The sequence below is a fragment of the Rattus norvegicus genome, chromosome 9 (genome assembly GCF_036323735.1).
Source record: "Rattus norvegicus strain BN/NHsdMcwi chromosome 9, GRCr8, whole genome shotgun sequence".
Taxonomy (NCBI): Eukaryota; Metazoa; Chordata; class Mammalia; order Rodentia; family Muridae; genus Rattus; species Rattus norvegicus.
In genome coordinates this window covers 27,585,662-27,604,023 of record NC_086027.1, presented here as the reverse complement: position 1 = coordinate 27,604,023, position 18,362 = coordinate 27,585,662, and the positions used below count along the sequence as shown (strand labels likewise).

Genomic DNA, 18,362 nt, shown 5'->3' with positions numbered 1-18,362 from the left:
AAAAAAAAAAACTGAGAAAAGGAAATATATCAGTCAGGAGTTTGAATCCAGGGAGTTGGCTAGAGAAGCGAGCACTTTCTTTCCAGAATGTCTGAGTGAATGAGCTTCAGAATTGAAAAGGAAACTCAGGAAAGTCTTACTTAAAAGTTTACTTGAATTTTCAGAATCGTGGCACTGTAAAGCCACCAAAGAATTAGCGTTCTGTATTTTTGTTTATAAACTCTTCCTGGTTATCTTTGTTTCTCAGAAGTTTTGTGGTCAGAAAATTCAAGAAAGATAGCTGGACCATCTCTTTAATACCTGAATTTCCTAATCAAGAGTATTTACATGCAGGTCAAACAGCTAGCTTTCCTTCATTAGTGGACATGTGTGGTCTTCAGAGCTGGACTATAAATGATAGGTTTAGTGGATATCAAGGGTTCACTCATTGCTTGAAGGAAGAGTTAGATTGAAAACTTCCAATCAATTAAGTTCCCTCACCCATAAATGACCTCCAGATCAATATAATAGTCATATAATAGTGATAAAAGTCAAATCATAACACGAGATGAAGACAGCTGATTTCAAGCAGTATCATCATCCCCCAAACCACTTCATAAAGTCATAACCATCCCTATGCACAATTAAGCAAGGAAATCATTCATGTATACTTTATTCACCAGTGTTGTTGCTAAAACTGCTCAAAGTATTACATTTCCCTCTGACTTTTGATTACTAGAGGCTTTTTACTATGAGGGACCCAACACAAGGCTTCTTTAACACATACCCAAAGATTCTCAATCTGTGTGATCTGGTGATGTAATAATTATTTAGGTATTGTGTTGTCTCCCAAGTTTGGTTCCATTTCCTTTTTTTGTACACTATGGCTTTAATGCTATCAAACTTCAGCTGAACTATACTACAAAGCAAATGCTGTGTTGTATTGGGAAGTCATGAGAACAAATAAAATGTCTCTGCCCTTAGGGCAGTGGTTTTCTTTTCTTTTCTTTTTTTTTTTTCTTTTTTTTTTTTAATCTTTATTAACTTGAGTATTTCTTATTTACATTTCGACTGTTATTCCCCTTCCCGGTTTCCAGGCCAACATCCCCCTTACCGTCCCCCTCCCCTTCTATATGGGTGTTCCCCTCTCAATCCTCCCCCCATTACCACCCTCCCCCCAACAATCTAGTTCACTAGGTGTTCAGTCTTGGCAGGACCAAGGGCTTCCCCTTCCACTGTTGTTCTTACTAGGATATTCATTGCTACCTATGAGGTTGGAGCCCAGTGTCAGTCCATGTATAGTCTTTGGGTAGTGGCTTAGTCCCTGGAAGATCTGGTTGCTTGGCATTGTTGTTCATATGGGGTCTCGAGCCCCTTCAAGCTCTTCCAGTCCTTTCTCTGATTCCTTCAACGGGGGTCCCATTCTCAGTTCAGTGGTTTGCTGCTGGCATTCGCCTCTGTATTTGCTGTATTCTGGCTGTGTCTCTCAGGAGAGATCTACATTCGGTTCCTGTTGGCCTGCACTTCTTTGCTTCATCCATCTTGTCTAATTGGGTGGCTGTATATGTATGGGCCACATGTGGGGCAGGCTCTGAATGGGTGTTCCTTCTAGGGCAGTGGTTTTCTATACTATAGTTTTACTATAGTTTTTTATACTAGTGAATTTTCTATAATGTAGTTTTACTATATGACATTATCACATATTGTAATGACCCCAACCATAAAATTGTCTCATTGCTACTTCGTAACTTTAATTTGGTACTGTTATGAATCATAATGTAAATATCTTATATGCAGGATATCTGATATGTGATCCCTGTCAAATGGTCATTCAAGAACCTCCAAGGAGTCATAACCAACAAGTTGAGAATTACTGCCTTAGAGTTTTTGTGTACTCTAAGGTGTGCGCATGCTATTAACTACTGATAATATTATAACATATGTTTTAAAGAGAGGTAGTATACCTTAGAAACATATAAAGTACAGCTAATTGTCTATGAATTAAAAAGATGGGTTCCCAAGGGAAGTATAGAAAAGGACTCGAGTGTATTTAAGACACAAAGGTCTGTTACTGACTTAGAAAGTAAAGAGTGTTGCCTGAAAGAAAACCATAAGACAGGAATGTGAATGTTTCCCTGCATCTAGACTTTAGAATATTAGGTCAGAAATCAAGTTTAAAGGGCTGTAAAAAGATATCCATGCCTTGCTGAAGGCCTTTACTACATTACGTACTTAGTAAGTAACAAATAAAAGACTTTTAAGATTGTATTTTTGTCTGTAGCTGGCCATTCCTTTACCTTACAATCTTTTGACTGTATATTATGGCTTCCAAATTTGTGGGTTTTTATGGGATTTCTGTATGTGAAAATGTGTGTGTCTCTGCATCTATGTGTTTCTTGTGGTTTTTGTTTGGCTCTTTTTTCTGAATGTTTTGCTTGTTTTTCATATCCTGTTTTTCTTTTTCTTCTTTTTTCTTTTCCTTCCCCCTCTCTCCCTCATTCTCTCCTCTTTGCCTTTTTCCTTGTACTTGATATTAGGCCAATCGTTTCTCCACTAATCCCTGCTTCTCAAAGCTGCTTTTTGTCAGCTAGCCTTTGGCAAGAACAGTGAGTCATAGACCAATAACCCTGTGTTGAAACATTCAGCCGGTTTGCTTAATGCAGCCTATTATAGTGATTTTTTTTTTAGTAATTAACTGGTATGTTTAAATTAATCATCCAACTCATGCCAAAAAAGTCAATGAAGTTGTGTCTATAACAATATATAATTTTAATAACTTGGAATGTGTTCATTAGCATGCTCCTTCCTGCCTGGGGGCACTGTACAGGGGTGTGGAGTCTCTCTTCTCAATTCCAGTCATTTCTAAATCAGAACACAAGAGTCTAAGGTGTTCATCAGAGGGCTCAAAGGGCCTAACTGGATGGATCAGTTAATCATAGTGGAATGTGTTATGTCCTGAGCAAGCCGATCCTTAAAGTGGGAAGTTAAAGTCAAAACAAGCAAAGTCAAATGGATTAGATCAGAACAAAATAAAGAGATGCATTTCATCAAACTTAAGCCATGGTGAATGAAGGACTTCTTTAGCCATAACAATAACCCACTGACAGTTTGAAAGGGTCTTCTTAGAAAAGCTAGCAGCAGCCTGTCAAGTTAATACACACCTGGCGTCCCAGATCTGGGCAGGTGAAGACAGAAACATCATCTAGAGTTCAAAGCCTGGGCTGCCTAATGAGACCCAGGTGATCAAAAGGAATCACAGGCATATATAGGAATTGTCAAGCTGTTTATACTCAGAAACCCATTGCTTATCTTCTTTTCCCTATGCAAAGGTGTGCACAAAAAAGGACTTAATGGATTCAGAATAGTATTTAAGAACACAGATTGAAAGGCATTTAGATTCTTATTTACCATGAAGCAATTTATTTTTTGAGTTAATTCTTTGTAAGTTACATGCACTGTATTTGGGTCATATTCAGCCCTCTCCTTTATTTCTAGATTTCATTCCCAGTCTTCTGTGTCCTCCGAACTCGGGATATGCCCACTAGTATAATAGTGGCACGAGCATCCATCGTGGAAATAACCAAATATTTTCTAATTGAATTTAAATTCTATTCCACAAAGTGAAACTCATACTTGACACCATTATAGAGCTAGAAGCCTATGTTTACACAGTCTTAAACTCTAGAGGGTGGAAAGAGTGTAAGAGCTAGAGAGGGTGAGCGATTGCAATTTCTTTCTTTTTTTTTTTTTTACCCCAGAAATAATGTCTGTGTGGATATAATCTCATGGTTCTGACTTATAAAAAGCAATCTGAGTATTGTCAGATCCTGTAATCCCTGGCAGTCCTCTCAGGGTAAATTAGAAGAGATGTATTGAGTATGGGCAGAGGGAGAAAATGCCTTGTGTAGCTTCCGGTCAGTACATGGGAAGTTCTCAGGAATGCTGTGGGTAGATAGCAAGTCAAAGAATGATGCAGAGAAGACGATCAGATTTTCTGGTAGGATACTTAAAAACTCACACAATCAACCAAAGTCCAAAGCAGGGAGAAAAGTTCCACTAAAAGCATTCCATGTTATGTCACTGCAACAGTTGCTTAGAGACCCCTTAAATTCTGCAGACTGTGGGTTAAAGAATTCAACCGACCAAAACAGAGTCCAAGTGAATGAAGAATAGGCAATGTGGATCACAACCTGAGAGCAAATGCTTTGTTTTAAAATTTCTTCAAAATAGTCTTGGCTGTGAATAGATAAATATGACAGATGTAAGACTAATAATTAAAGTGACTTTATCTCTAGCATATTTCTTGTAATTTGTCAAGACTTGAATTATACTAATATTGCTCTTACGGTGTTTGCCATAAATCATTTTGACTTTATAGAGCAATGTTATCTCCAACCTTAGAGGAAAAGTCCATGGACAGAAACTAGGACTTATCCAAATTCACATAGCATGTGAAGGTTTCGGTTGGTCTGTACTATCTGGATGCAAAGACTACCATTCGTTCTCAACCCTGTTCTATACTGAATAGTCTAAAGCAGCCTTTCCCTCAGATTCGAGCATAATGTTTCAAAATGGAACTTTTATCCATTGACTCATAATCTTTCATTAAAAATCTACAGTGACATATAAGGTTGTTTGCTCTTTGTGTGTGTGTGTGTGTGTGTGTATGTGTGTGTGTGTACGAGTGTGTGTGTGTGCCATGAGAACTTGCACAAATTATTATGCCACAAATTTAACCATCCAAAATCTAGGAATTTCAAGAAATTTCAGTTAGCTATTCTGAAACTTTGCAGTGGATTTTATACATTTACTATTCAATTTATATTTTATATACTTAAATTCCACCAAGAAAAGAACCCTCCATGACAGTTAGAATGAGACAATTAGCTTTCTATCCTCCTTCATAATTCAAAGGTTCGTCATTTGCATTCAGTCTTCCCTCGTAAGCTAATAGTTGCCCTTTCTTCGCCTTTGCACATGTTACACTGTGCCCACATGCACATTTGTTTACATACATTATAGTCTCAGACCTTCACAGGGAGACTATGCACAGCCTCACCTAGTAATATACATTCTACGCCTATTTTCCCCTGAAATTTTAGCTATTTCATGTTTACATACCATAGTTTCACTATCTATTCATCTGTTGAGAGGCTACTATATTGGATCTGTTTCCTTGCTATAGTGAATAAAACAGTAACAATTTTGGTTTTTCTTATTGGTCTGGGAAAGCCCATTGTGCACATCAGGCGGGTTTGAACTCAAAAAGTAGCTGAGGATGGCGATGAACCTCTGACCTTCCTGCCTCTACTTCCATATACTGCGATTACACAGTGGAGGTTTAGAGTAAGGCTTAGTGATTCTGGGCTCAAAGTCATGGCTTTGTGCATGCTAGTCAAATCCTATATCTACTGATCCTATGTCCTCTTTCTATTTGGCAGCTTTTTACTAAAATATCAATATATAGTATTCAATCACATTAAGGTATAATTTTATCACCTTTCAAAACTCTATCACTAATTTATGAAGGTATACAGCCTTGCATGGGTGATATAGCACAATGGGAAAGTGACCGCCTACCATGCCCTCTGGGTTTGATTCATACATACATGTGATGCCAGATGTCACAATATAGGCCTATGACCATAGTTACTGAAGAGGCTGAGGCAGGAGGGTCAGAGCTTATGAGTCAAGTTCAGAGTGGGAAAAATAATAAAATTAATGGATTTAGAACAATGCTGTAGATTTATATTTTCAAACAAGTCATATGCATATGAAAACATATTTGTATGCAAATATACAGCAAGAGACCATAAATATGAAGATCAGACTAATTGCCATAATTATTGGTTTTTCTGTGATATAATACCTGAAACATGCAACAAATTCAATTGTTCACAAAAAAACATGAACAGTTCTAAAGCAAGAATGATTTGCTTTTGAAGTTAGGTACTGGAATCGTCTAGCTGGCAATCCTTCAGCAACCCAATGCACAACTGCTTTAAGGATTAGCAAAAGTAAAGAGCCTGACAGGTATCAGCTGATATAGCTGTTATCAGTGTCATCAAATGCCTGAACCATTCCAAAGCCTTGGCTCTGCAAACTGAGACACATTGAGAAATGTGGTTAAAAATGAAACTAAATTTTAGAAGGAACAAAAGTAAAGACCTCTCGTTTTCCAGGAAGCCCTTCAGTTCCACCCTTATCTTTGAAAAGCAGCTTGGGCAAGGCCACCTCTGCAGTACATGGCTTCCCTTCCATGTAAACTGAGTACTCCCATGAGGCAACGGCCAGGTTTCTAATCAGATGGGTATCTGTGGAAACCAGAAGCAAGTGTCCGTGCCTGCCCTCTATCTCCACCACCTTCTCACTCTCCAGCAGTTCCTGCCCCTTTACCCTTTAGTTTAATTTAGGATAGTGAATATTCTTGGCATGTTACTATTCTGAGAAAGGTTGTGAAGGCAGACTATTTTTAAAACAAAATTTCTGCATATGTAGCAGAGAATAGCCTTGCTGGGGCACCAGTGGAAGGGGAAGCCCTTGGTCCTTCCAAGGTTGGACCCCCAGTGCAGGGAAATATGGGGGGCAGTAAGGGGGATGTATGGGAGGGAATAGCCTTATGAGGGAGGGGAAGGGGAGGGAATGGGGGCTTATGGACAGGAAACCGGGAAGGGGGATAACATTTGAAATGTAAGTAAAGAAATATATCTAATAAAAAATTTTAAAAAAACAAAACTTCTTTCTACTTTAACAAAGTAATTTGAATAAATGTCAGCAAGACCGTGCAAATGTTAAGATGTTCCTTCTGATGTCACCTGACAAAGAAGGCACTCACTTCAGGGACACTCAAACCAAACACCCAGAAACCTACACTAATTGTGAGAAATGTAAGGTAAGCCCCAACTGTGGTGTGGGGCCACATCCTACAGAAGGTCTAGGATTTTCCTCTTTACATGTATATGCCCATAGTATATCAAAGGCAAACAGAAACTGAAGAACTGTCTACATGAGAGGAGCCTCAGACACCTCTGTGAGTTTGTGGTCCTCAGGATCTGATCACATACCACTGGACAGCCCCACGCCCGAAACACATGCAGAACATAAATCACAAGAAGAAGGAGGAGGAGGAGGAGGAAGAGGAGGAGGAGGGGGAGGGGGAAGAGGGGGAGGAGGGGGAGAGGGGAAGAGGGAGAGGAGGAGGAGGACACAAAGGTAGGCAGGGTGAGGAAGTAAAAGAAGATCAAGGGGGAATTTAATTAGGGGTGGGAGGTGGGTTGGTTAAATACAATAAAATACAGTATATGAAATTCTCTAAGGATTGATAAAAAGTATCACCATAAGTAGGTTTGTGGAACTGTGGTTTGCACTCTGGAGCAGAAAAAATAAAATAACAAGGTGCTAGAAAGAAAATCTAGTTACTAAAAGTGTTATCTGAGTGTAATTCTGTTCTTATCCAATTGTACTATTGCAATTATAATGCCATGTTAGAGATTAGAAGATGAATGAAAGGTGGCATGAAATTCTTTGGTATCTTTGCAACTCTTCTATAAACCTACAATCAAAATGAAAACTGCAGTCACTGGGGGTGGAATAAGAGAGGGTGCTAGCGCTCCGGTGGCGCTAATTCCAACATAATTTGTTGATAGGAATATGCAAAAGAAAATTAAACTTCTAACTGTTTCCATGTTTTCATGATTTGAAACAAAGTAATACTCTCACTTTCCTAAAGTCACATAACAGGCGAAGGCTACCCTTCACCTAGATGGGAACCTGGCTACTTAATTTATGATACTTGGCAGATTTACCTCACTCATTAAAAAGAATCAGAAGAGAACTAGCCAGAGTTTCAGGACATCTGACATTGAAGTACACCCCAGTCCTCTGGCCTGCTCTCTTTACATCTTCAGAGAGAGATTTTTGGAAAAAGCAGTCAGTGTTTCCACCCACACTGTCCTGCTTGCCTGCAGCCAGATCTCAGGTCCTTCCAAGCATCCTGATTTGAGTTTAGTGATCAGTTTTACTCCAGGTATGGACATAGTAATGAGAAGCCATTGTTGTTGGAACAGTGACAGAACCTACAATAGTCAAGTTACTGCTAAGATGCTACAGTATTTTATTTATGATATATTAGATTATGAGTCTTATAACAGTGTATGTATATACTGTAATCACATATACACATACATGTGTATAGAAATGATGGATTAATTAAATCAGGCAACCCCTCCTCCCTCACTCACACCATCAAGACTACTCTCTTCTTCAAATCCATACCAGTTCAGCTCTTCTTAATGATCATTTTTATACTGTTAAGTACAGTATTGATACTAGACACGCAGCATGAAAGAGAAATAATCTTGTCCCCAGAATAGGTCAATTTGAGGTTTGTTCATTTCCTTGGTTGCTCAATGTATCTCTCTCTGCCTTCAATTTAGGATGCAAAACTGTCAGCTACTGTCCCATGGCCGTTCCTGTCTGCTTCCCACAAGCTCCCAATTAAATGCTTCATTTTATAAGGTTTGCCTTGGTCATGATGTCTCTTCACAGCAGTAGAACAGTATCTAAGACACAGTGTAAGTGGTTAAAAAAAATCATCTGGCAAAGCTGGTTCTTAATGAGCTATATATTCTTTGTAGCCAACGAGATAATAACCATCATCCTCAATGTTGTATGCATCACCCCTGCTTACACAGACAATCAATAATACATATTTATTTCCAGCCACCCATTCCTCCCTCCTAATCTTACTATCTTCCAGGTTTGCTTAACAAATTGCCATACCCTAAATATACTGTGTTTTTCTAAGGTGTATCCTGTTTCATCTAGGTTTTAGAGAAAAAGTCCATTAAGTTGCAATAACAATTCAACTTTATAAGTTAGTGATCTTAGCTTAAGATAAAGTATATTAAAAGTAAAGTTATGCTTTGATAGAACGTATATTCTCTAAATACTTTAATAAACCATAGACATATTAATTACTATTAAATGTAACAGTAGCATTTACATTCCTTAATTTTTGATTTTATGTTTTATAGGGTATATTGTGATAACTCAATGCCTATACAGTTGTTAAATGTTATACATATCAATCTAACAGGAACCCTAAGTATTTCCAATTCTGTCCATCACTCACTATGGTGAGAATTTGAACTCCTCTAATCATCTTAAATATGTCTTGTAAATATTCTTTCATCCCTCTGACTTTTCATACAACTACATCTTTATATTTCTACTTCCTAAAGTAAATTCCTGGTCTCTTCAAGGAAACTAGTAAGTGCATTGTATATTTTGTTCAAATCTGCATTTTATATAGAGCCTAGTGGCCCAGTGAGCCGTGAAGAAGTGTCTATTGAATCAGGTTAAATACAATACTAGACACACATGCAGCATATCTTTTGGTTTCCCACATTCTACATTGTATGGGACATGAGCTTCTGCCAATGTACATAGTATATTCTTCAACATATGAAATAATTACACTACAGAATTTAGCATCTCCAGTGGTGGAACATTTTAATGAGTCTTGCCTTTTTTCTTTTTCTTTTAGTACAAGTGTAGTGTCCCTGGGGTGCTCTGAGCTCTGAATGTGCAACCCAATTCCCGCACAGAGCAGTCTCCTGCTCTTATCAACACTGCACAGCCTGTGAAGCCCTCACTGCGACTCTGTCCTTTGCCACAGTCATGAGGTTCAAATTCTCTCTCATAGCCTTAAGCCTGGAAGTTGTTATGATTGTTTCATTTGCATTATTTGTTGAATATGAGACATCCCAGAATGGTTCCCAGAAGAGTGCTTCCCAGCAGAATGCTTCCCAGCAGAATGCTGCTGCCCAGCAGAATGCGTCCCAACAGGGGAACGCCTCACGTCCAGCAAAAGAGGACCAATTTTTTCAGTTGTATCCTTGTGAGTAAGCAATTTACTTCTTATACTACTCTGCTTCTTTGTGGTCTGTCTGTAAATATTTAAATATGGTAATATTTGTTATTACATTTTTGAGGTGTTGATAGAATTGCACGCTATTTATGAGGGTCGTGGGCATTATATATTCCCATTAGGACACTCTTGTCTTCTGTCTACAGTGAAAGTGTTTAAACAGAATCTGTGTTTGTTCAAATGGCAGCATAAAGAGCTCAAAATTAACGTAATTTATGTTTTTTAAATTCATTGCATTCCTAACACTAAATAACCATCTTTGCTTTTTTGGTTTCTTTACTCACTCTGTAAGAAATAAAGATGTTGGTCACCATCCTCAAATGAAGGAGCCAAAGGCAAATTCTGTACAATAACGATAAAGGTAAAATGGAGTGAAGAAAGGAGAGCCAGAATTTGACTTTGGATCTTTAATAAATATAAGTAGCAAGAATGCAGTATAAAAATGTATTCAAAAATAGAACAATTGCAACCTCATTATAGTGAGGCACCATTGTCTATTGCACATGGGAGCAAGAGGATGCAAGGCAGTATAATGAACAAGCTGTCAAAAATACTCTCTAACGTTAATGTTATTAAAATAAAATTATATAAAAAACCTTAAGAACCTAGTATTTTTATGATCCAATTAGATATAAGCAAAGATATTTAGTCTGGGGATCTAGCCCATATATACACAGCCACCAAGCCCAGATAATATTGCTGAAGCCAAGATGTGCATGCTGACAGGAGCCTGATATAGCTGTCTCCTGAGAGGTTCTTGCCAGAGCATGGCAAATACAAAGGTGAATGCTCACAGCCAAACACTGAACTGAGAGTGGGGTCCCCACTGGAGGAGTTAGGGAAAGGATTGAAGGAGCTGAAGGGCTTTGCAACCCCACAAGAACAATACCAACCAATCAGAGCTCCCAGGGACTAAACCACCATCCAAAGAGTCCACATGGATAGACACATGGCTCCAGCTGCATATGTAGCAAAGGATGGCCTTGATGGGCACCAATGTGGGGAGGAATCCTTGGTCCTGTCAAGGCTCCACCTCCCAGTGTAAAGGAATGTCAGGGAGGGGAGGGGAGAAGAGGTGGGCGGTTGGGTGGGGGAGCACCCTCATAGAAGAGGGAAGGGGGGATGAGATAAGGGGATTATGGATGGGAAACCAAGAAAGAGATAACATTTGAAATGTAAATAAAAAATATCCAATAAAAAAGAAAAGAAAATACATTTAGGCTGATAAATAAAGTTACTGGAGTTTTAATTTATATACTCTGTGTCATGTAATATTATGAAAAAAGATAGTTTTTTATTGAAAATGGTGAACGTTTGATTTAAAACATAGAATCCTTCATTGGGAATAGAGACTGACGGAAAAGAGCAATTGAGCTTCCAGTTCAGAAAATCAGACTATGATATTGTTAATATATGCTAAGGACCATTTACTAAAGGAGCCTGACGCCAACATTAGCTCATCTTCCTAGAGAGATACTAACTAGAAGACCATCATTTCTACATTTTTAAATGAAGCTCAATCAACTTTAAAACTTTAAGTCATTTGAAATGGTAATTGTAATTATTGTTTATGATACCTCTCTAAACATATTAAAACAGTGCTTTCATGTCTATGTTTTTCAGGAGTACATGTAGTGTAAGCTTTCTCATTGATGAGTTATGACCAACGATGACTTAGCAAAGTACAACATTCAAAATTAAGGGTAGAGTCAGGATCGCAGGCCACATTCTGAACCCAGATACCTTTATTCTTCATAGACATTTAATACTATACTTGATTAAATTTAGAGACAAATAAAAGAAATAGAATTATTTCAAATTTTTATGCCAATGCATAATGTACGTTTTAGTCATTCACCCATTGAATAAATTCTTTAAGCAGCAAGAATGCAGTATAAAAATTTACTCAAAGATAAGACAATTGCAACCTCATTATAGTGAGACAACACTGTCTACTGAACATGGGAGCAAGAGGATGCAAGTCATATAAATATCAAGCTGCCGAAAATACTCTCTAACATTAATGTTATTAAAATAACATTATATAAAGACTTTAAGAACCTAATAACTTCCATGATTGAAGCTGAAATAAACATTAAGCCTGAGGTCTAAGCAAAATTTCAGTTTAAAATGAGGCAAAAGTAATGAAAAATGAAAAATGTTAATTATCCACTAGCTAAACAATAGTTGATTAATTTCTGGCTTTTAGTGTACAGGCTGCCAATGGGAGCTAATACTAACTGAACATATACTGGCAGTTTTCTAAGCCCATACATATTAAATCTCACTAAACACATATACATAACTATAACTATGTAAATAAAGGTAATGGGTATGTATATTAATTTTCCTTGATTTTCATGAACATGGAACATTTATATGTAATATGTTTTATATATGGTGAGTATATCACAAAATGCTATTTTTTTTCAGTGTTGGAAATGTAATTCTGCAAAAGGTGAAACGTCATTATGCTCATAAATATTTTCAAATACATTTTCCTATATTAGATTTCAAACATCATTAGTACCCATAGTCACACAGCCATGCTTTAATTTTAACTGCTCACTTCCCTGACTTTTTTATGCCTCCATCCAAGTAACTAAACTTCCTAGTGTTACTAAATTACAGAATGCTATTTTTAAAAGATATGCTAACAATTACAACATTCATGTCATTTGCTAAGAGCAGGGAATTTGTTAGTATTATAATATAGTAAGAAAATATTCATTATTCTGATTCTGTAAAGAATTTTCTATGCTTTATGAAATAGGCAGTAAATAGTTCAAACAAAGTGGGCATAGTCTGTGTCTTCAAGAAGTCTTAATGGAAGAGTGTGTGTGTGTGTGTGTGTGTGTGTGTATGTATGTATGTATGTATGTATATATATATATATATATATGTGTGTGTGTGTGTGTGTGTGTGTGTGTGTGTGTGTGTGTGTGTGTTAGGCGATAATAAAATGCCACACTTTGTTTCCGTATTTCCTCCCGTGAGTATTTCGTTTCCCCTTCTAAGAAGGATAGAAGCCCCATAGGAAGAACAACAATATCAATCACCCAGACCTCCCAGAGCTTCTAGGGACTAAACTACCAACTGAAGAGTAGCATGGGGGGAACCCATGGCTCCAGCTGCATATGTAGCAGAGGACGGCCTTGTAGGGACATCAGTGGGAGGAGAGGCCTTTGATTCTGTGAAGGCTCAATGCCTGTAGCGGAATGCCAGAGCGGGGTCGGGGAGAGGGGTGGAATGGGTGGGTGGGAGAACACCCTCATAGAAGCAGTGGGTGTGGTAACGGGATAGGGGCCTTCTGAGGGGGAAACCAGGAAAGGGGGGATGGGGGAATAACATTTGAAATGTAAATAAATAGAATATCCAATAAAAAAATCAAAAAAAGAAAAACAACGGCATTTGAGGATTGGTTACTTTATTAAGAGACTGAAAATATCAAGGCATTAGTGCCTAATTGACTTTTAAACCACACCGGTGATATTTTACTACACTAAAATCTTTTACTTTCACTTTGAGCGGATCAAGGATCCGTGGGTAATTTCGAACCTTCTGCACTTTTTGTCTTTTTTTTTTTTTTTTCTTGGAGCTGAGGACCGATCCCAGGGCCTTGCGCTTGCGACCACTGAGCTAAATCCCCAACCCCCATTCTGCACTTTTAACACATTATTCTTTTGAAATCCGTAGTGACTCAATATGTCATATAAATGTTGAACATACCTCATTGTAAAGTATATACTTACTTACTTCTTATTTACATCACCACCAATTTTACTAAAAGGTCCCAGAGAAGTCACAGGCAATCAGTAAGTTTAAAGTAATGGAGACAAATCTTTAAGTTTGTATTTAGAATTCTAGGTTTTCAGGAAGCTTGGAAGGTTTCCTCACAAAACAACATCAAAAGTCAGCTTTGTTACTTGAAATGGTAGCCATTATTTATTCGTTTATAGAAGATGTCGGCTAAGTACTCAAGGGAGAATTCTAAGTCACAGGACAGTCTCTTCCCATATAGCACTTAGCTCCCATTTCATTAGATGCTAATTCAGATCAGAGCTCAACAAGCACAAAAAGAGCTGTTTCTTCTGTCACTACATTTCAGAAGCATGTTACACATATTTACATCACACCTATTAACATTAAACATTAAAACATTAAACTGGCATGTAGGAGAGGGTCATTAATTTATGAAGTTAGTAACGTTTGTTACTTCATTACAGAATCCTTCATGAACAATCTGACACCTTTTAACTTTGCTTTCTTTCTGCTAAAGACACAGAGGCTTATATGACGTCTTTACCATAGGTAGAAACATTGATGCAGTGAAAAAATCATCTTAAATTGTCATGAGAATAGTTTTATCTTCTCAGATTGTCTGAGCATGTCTCCCAAGCACTCAGATGTCTATCTATCATCTATCTATCTGTCTGTCTGTCTGTCCATCTGTCTGTCTGTCCGTCCATCCATCCACCTATCTATCTATCCATCTATCCATCCATCTGTCTGTCTGTCTGTCTATCCATCTGTCTGTCTGTTCGTCCGTCCATCCACCTATCTATCTATCCATCTATCCATCCATCTATCTGTCTGTCTGTCTGTCTGTCTGTCCATCTGTCCATCCATCCATCCATCCATCCATCTATCTATCTATCTATCTATCCATCTATCCATCCATCTGTCTATCTATCTATCCATCTATCCATCCATCCATCTATCTATCTATCTATCTATCTATCTATCTATCTATCTATCTAATCAAGTACAACCCACCTTTGTGAAACACCGGAGGTATAAAACTCCAAAGAATTTACACAGCACTCAAAATTATTCCGACTTTTCAGAATATCAAGATATATAAAACTGTGACTTATGTTTCAAATTGCCATCTCGTAATTTATTCCTACATTTATTCAGAGAATATTCACTTTCTTTTGCAAGATCAGGACATAAGCAATGAACAAGTAGTAGATAGCAGTGGAAACGGAAAGAGGATCAAATTAATAACTTGGAATTTTCTATAAAAGGAAGACAGAGAAGAAGGCAGAAAATTAGCCCTACAGGAGAATTGTAACTAAATACAAAAAGTGACATGGGGCAAGAAAGATGGCTCTACCAGGTAGCTTGCCTACCATAAAGTCTGACAGCTGATTTCCATGCCCAGATGAAAAGAGAAAACTGACTCCTACACATTGTCTTCTAACTTGCATGCTTTGGTATGTACACACATACACACCACACACACCACATACAAACACACACATCACACACCACACACACACACATACACACACACATACACCACACATACACCACACACCACATATCGCACACACACACACACCACACACACACACACCCCACACACACCACACACATCAAACACCACACACACCACACCACACAGAGAGAGAGAGAGACAGAGAGAGAGAGAGAGAGAGAGAGAGAGAGAGAGAGAGAGAGAAAGGGAGAGGGTAAGTGATTGATAGAAAGATAGATAGATAGATAGATAGATAGATAGATAGATAGATAGATAGACAGAGAAATATAGACAAAGAGAGAAAAGGAATATTAGATAAATGAAAGTATAATTTTAAAAGGCATTAATGGTAGATGTATAGAAAATTGCAATTTTGGCATTACTTATGTAATAATGTATGCCACCAAGCACATCAATGAATTGTGAAGCTACTGGATGAAGTTCAATGAAAAATATTCCGTTCAAATCATCTGCAGGATTCACTGCCAAGACACACTCCTACTTATAAGACAAAGGAGCATTTATACCGGAGAGATCTGACAGTCTATGCTTAACCATGTGAGCTCACTCACCATTACAAACGCTGCATCTCGTGGATGCAATGGCCAGTGCACAATACCTCCTTACTGATAAAATGCTTAGTATGACTTAACTATGGTTAACAACCAAATCCTGCCAGGTTGTAAAGTATGCTCCATGAACTGCAAAATGAAACCACCAATGAAAGGAATGTGGGATGACTTCCTGGTCAAAAGGTAAATAAAAGAGAAACAAATAACAAAAATGCATGTGAATCTTAAGTAAAATAAGATTCAGAAACTCAAATATAATTTCATAGGCTTCTTGTACCAGGCTTGCAGCTCTTGGAAGCAGATATGTTGATATTGTTGTCATTCACCATGACTCGGTCGATTCATGCTGAAATTACTAATCGCATATATTAACATATTACATTATCTACTTGGAACTACTGTTGAAGATTTTGAATATGGATACATATACCCCTACTTGTAGAATGAGGAAAAAGCAAATCTTACCATCTTACCATTTGGAGATGGTTGATACATAGTTCCCTAAGAATGCTATTCACTCAGAAAAGATGCGTTCACTTGGGTGGTTCTCTGAGTCTTGTGCTTCCTTGGCTTCTTTTCCATCTGTTGCCTTGTCTTGTCCAACTTTGATATGATAGTTTTTGCTTTATCTTATATTTTATTTTGTTATATTTTTTAAATAGATAAGTGAACGAAACTCTAGACATTTGGGTAAAGGGGTTAACAATTAAACTGTCATTTATACCTGCTGAGAAAGAAGACTCGGTTTGCTCTAATGGAGTGAAACTGGGTATATCAAGGACTCCAGGACACATATAGCTCATGTTCAGGGATAGTTGACCAACAAGTAATGGATGTCACAGTTTTGTGTGTCTGTGTGTGTGTGTGTCTGTGTCTGTGTGTGTGTGTGTGTGTGTGTGTGTAATGAACTTAGAAGGTTGTGTTTATATATTTATCCATGTGTATATACATATCTGTACGTTTGAGTCATTTGTGTGTAGCAAAAATAATCAAAAACAAAGAGACTATCAATTTGATAGGGCATAGGAAAGGGACAAGTGATATAATTATATTTTACCTTATATTTGAAAAAGAAATAACAGAACATGTATAAAATAATAAAAATTAAAGTTTCCTCTTGGAAAACTTTGGATCAAGAACAAGCCAAGTTTGAATTCTCTACATTGTTACCTTTGTCTCTTACAACCCATAGCCTGTTTATTGTGTGTGTCTGAAGTCTATCTGTCCTTGAAAGGAGCTTTGTTATGTATTTTTTTTTCTTTTCTTTTTTTTCGGAGCTGGGGACCGAACCCAGGGCCTTGCGCTTACTAGGCAAGCGCTCTACCACTGAGCCAAATCCCCAACCCTGTTATGTATTTTTTTTTATTATGAGTTTTCTTTTTTTTTTATTAACTTGAGTATTTCTTATATACATTTCGAGTGTTATTCCCTTTCCCGGTATCCGGGCAAACATCCCCCTCCCCCCTCCCCTTCCTTATGGGTGTTCCCCTCCCAACCCTCCCCCCATTGCCGCCCTCCCCCCAACAGTCTAGTTCACTGGGGGTTCAGTCTTAGCAGGACCCAGGGCTTCCCCTTCCACTGGTGCTCTTACTAGGATATTCATTGCTACCTATGGGGTCAGAGTCCAGTGTCAGTCCATGTATAGTCTTTAGGTAGTGGCTTAGTCCCTGGAAGCTCTGGTTGCTTGGCATTGTTGTACATATGGGGTCTCGAGCCCCTTCAAGCTCTTCCAGTTCTTTCTCTGATTCCTTCAACGGGGGTCCTATTCTCAGTTCAGTGGTTTGCTGCTGGCATTCGCCTCTGTATTTGCTGTATTCTGGCTGTGTCTCTCAGGAGCGATCTACATCCGACTCCTGTCAGTCTGCACTTCTTTGCTTCATCCATCTTGTCTAATTGGGTGGCTGTATATGTATGGGTTAACCAGCACAGAAAGCATGGTATGAGAAAGGAATGAGACATTAATTTCTACAGAAATTTTTAATAAGTTTTTACAAGTATCTTTGTTAGTGTTCTATTGCTATGAAAAAAACACCATGACAAAGGCAATTTTTATAAAAGAAAACAGTTAGTTGGGGCTGGCTTACAGTTTCAGAGGTTTAGTCTATTATCACCACGGTGGGGAGCATGGCAGGAGACAGGTAAGCATGGTGCTGGAGAAATAGCTCAGAGCTACATTCTGATTCAAAGGTGACAGAGAAGGCAACCGGGGGAGCGGGGAGAACTGGTCCTTTTTAAAAGGTTTATTGGGGCTGGGGATTTAGCTCAGTGGTAGAGTGCTTACCTAGGAAGCGCAAGGCCCTGGGTTTGGTCCCCAGCTCCGAAAAAAAGAACCAAAAAAAAAAAAGGTTTATTTATTTATTTTATGTATGTGAGTACACTTGTAGCCGTCTTCAGACTCATCAAAACGAGGGCATCGTATTCTATTACAGATGATTGTGCGTCACCATGTGGTTGCCGGGAGTTGAATTGAGGATCTCTGGAAGACCACTCAGTGCTCTTAACCACTGAGGTCCAAAACCCGGCTTTTTAATTTCAAAGGCCACCCACTTGGATCCAAGCATTCAAGGATATGAACCTATAGTTTCATTCAAACCATTAGAAAAAAAAAAAAAGAAGT

General features: G+C 38.1%; 1 protein-coding gene across 1 annotated transcript in view; it reads left to right on the top strand.

Moving 5' to 3' along the window:
• The first annotated feature begins 9,633 nt into the window (after positions 1-9,633).
• Rhag (Rh-associated glycoprotein) overlaps positions 9,634-18,362 on the top strand; it is a 28,042-nt gene continuing 19,313 nt past the window's right edge. The window contains 1 exon segment of the mRNA NM_023022.2: positions 9,634-9,880. Within this exon segment, the coding sequence (NP_075411.2) occupies positions 9,661-9,880 (220 nt within the window). The 5' untranslated portion in view covers positions 9,634-9,660.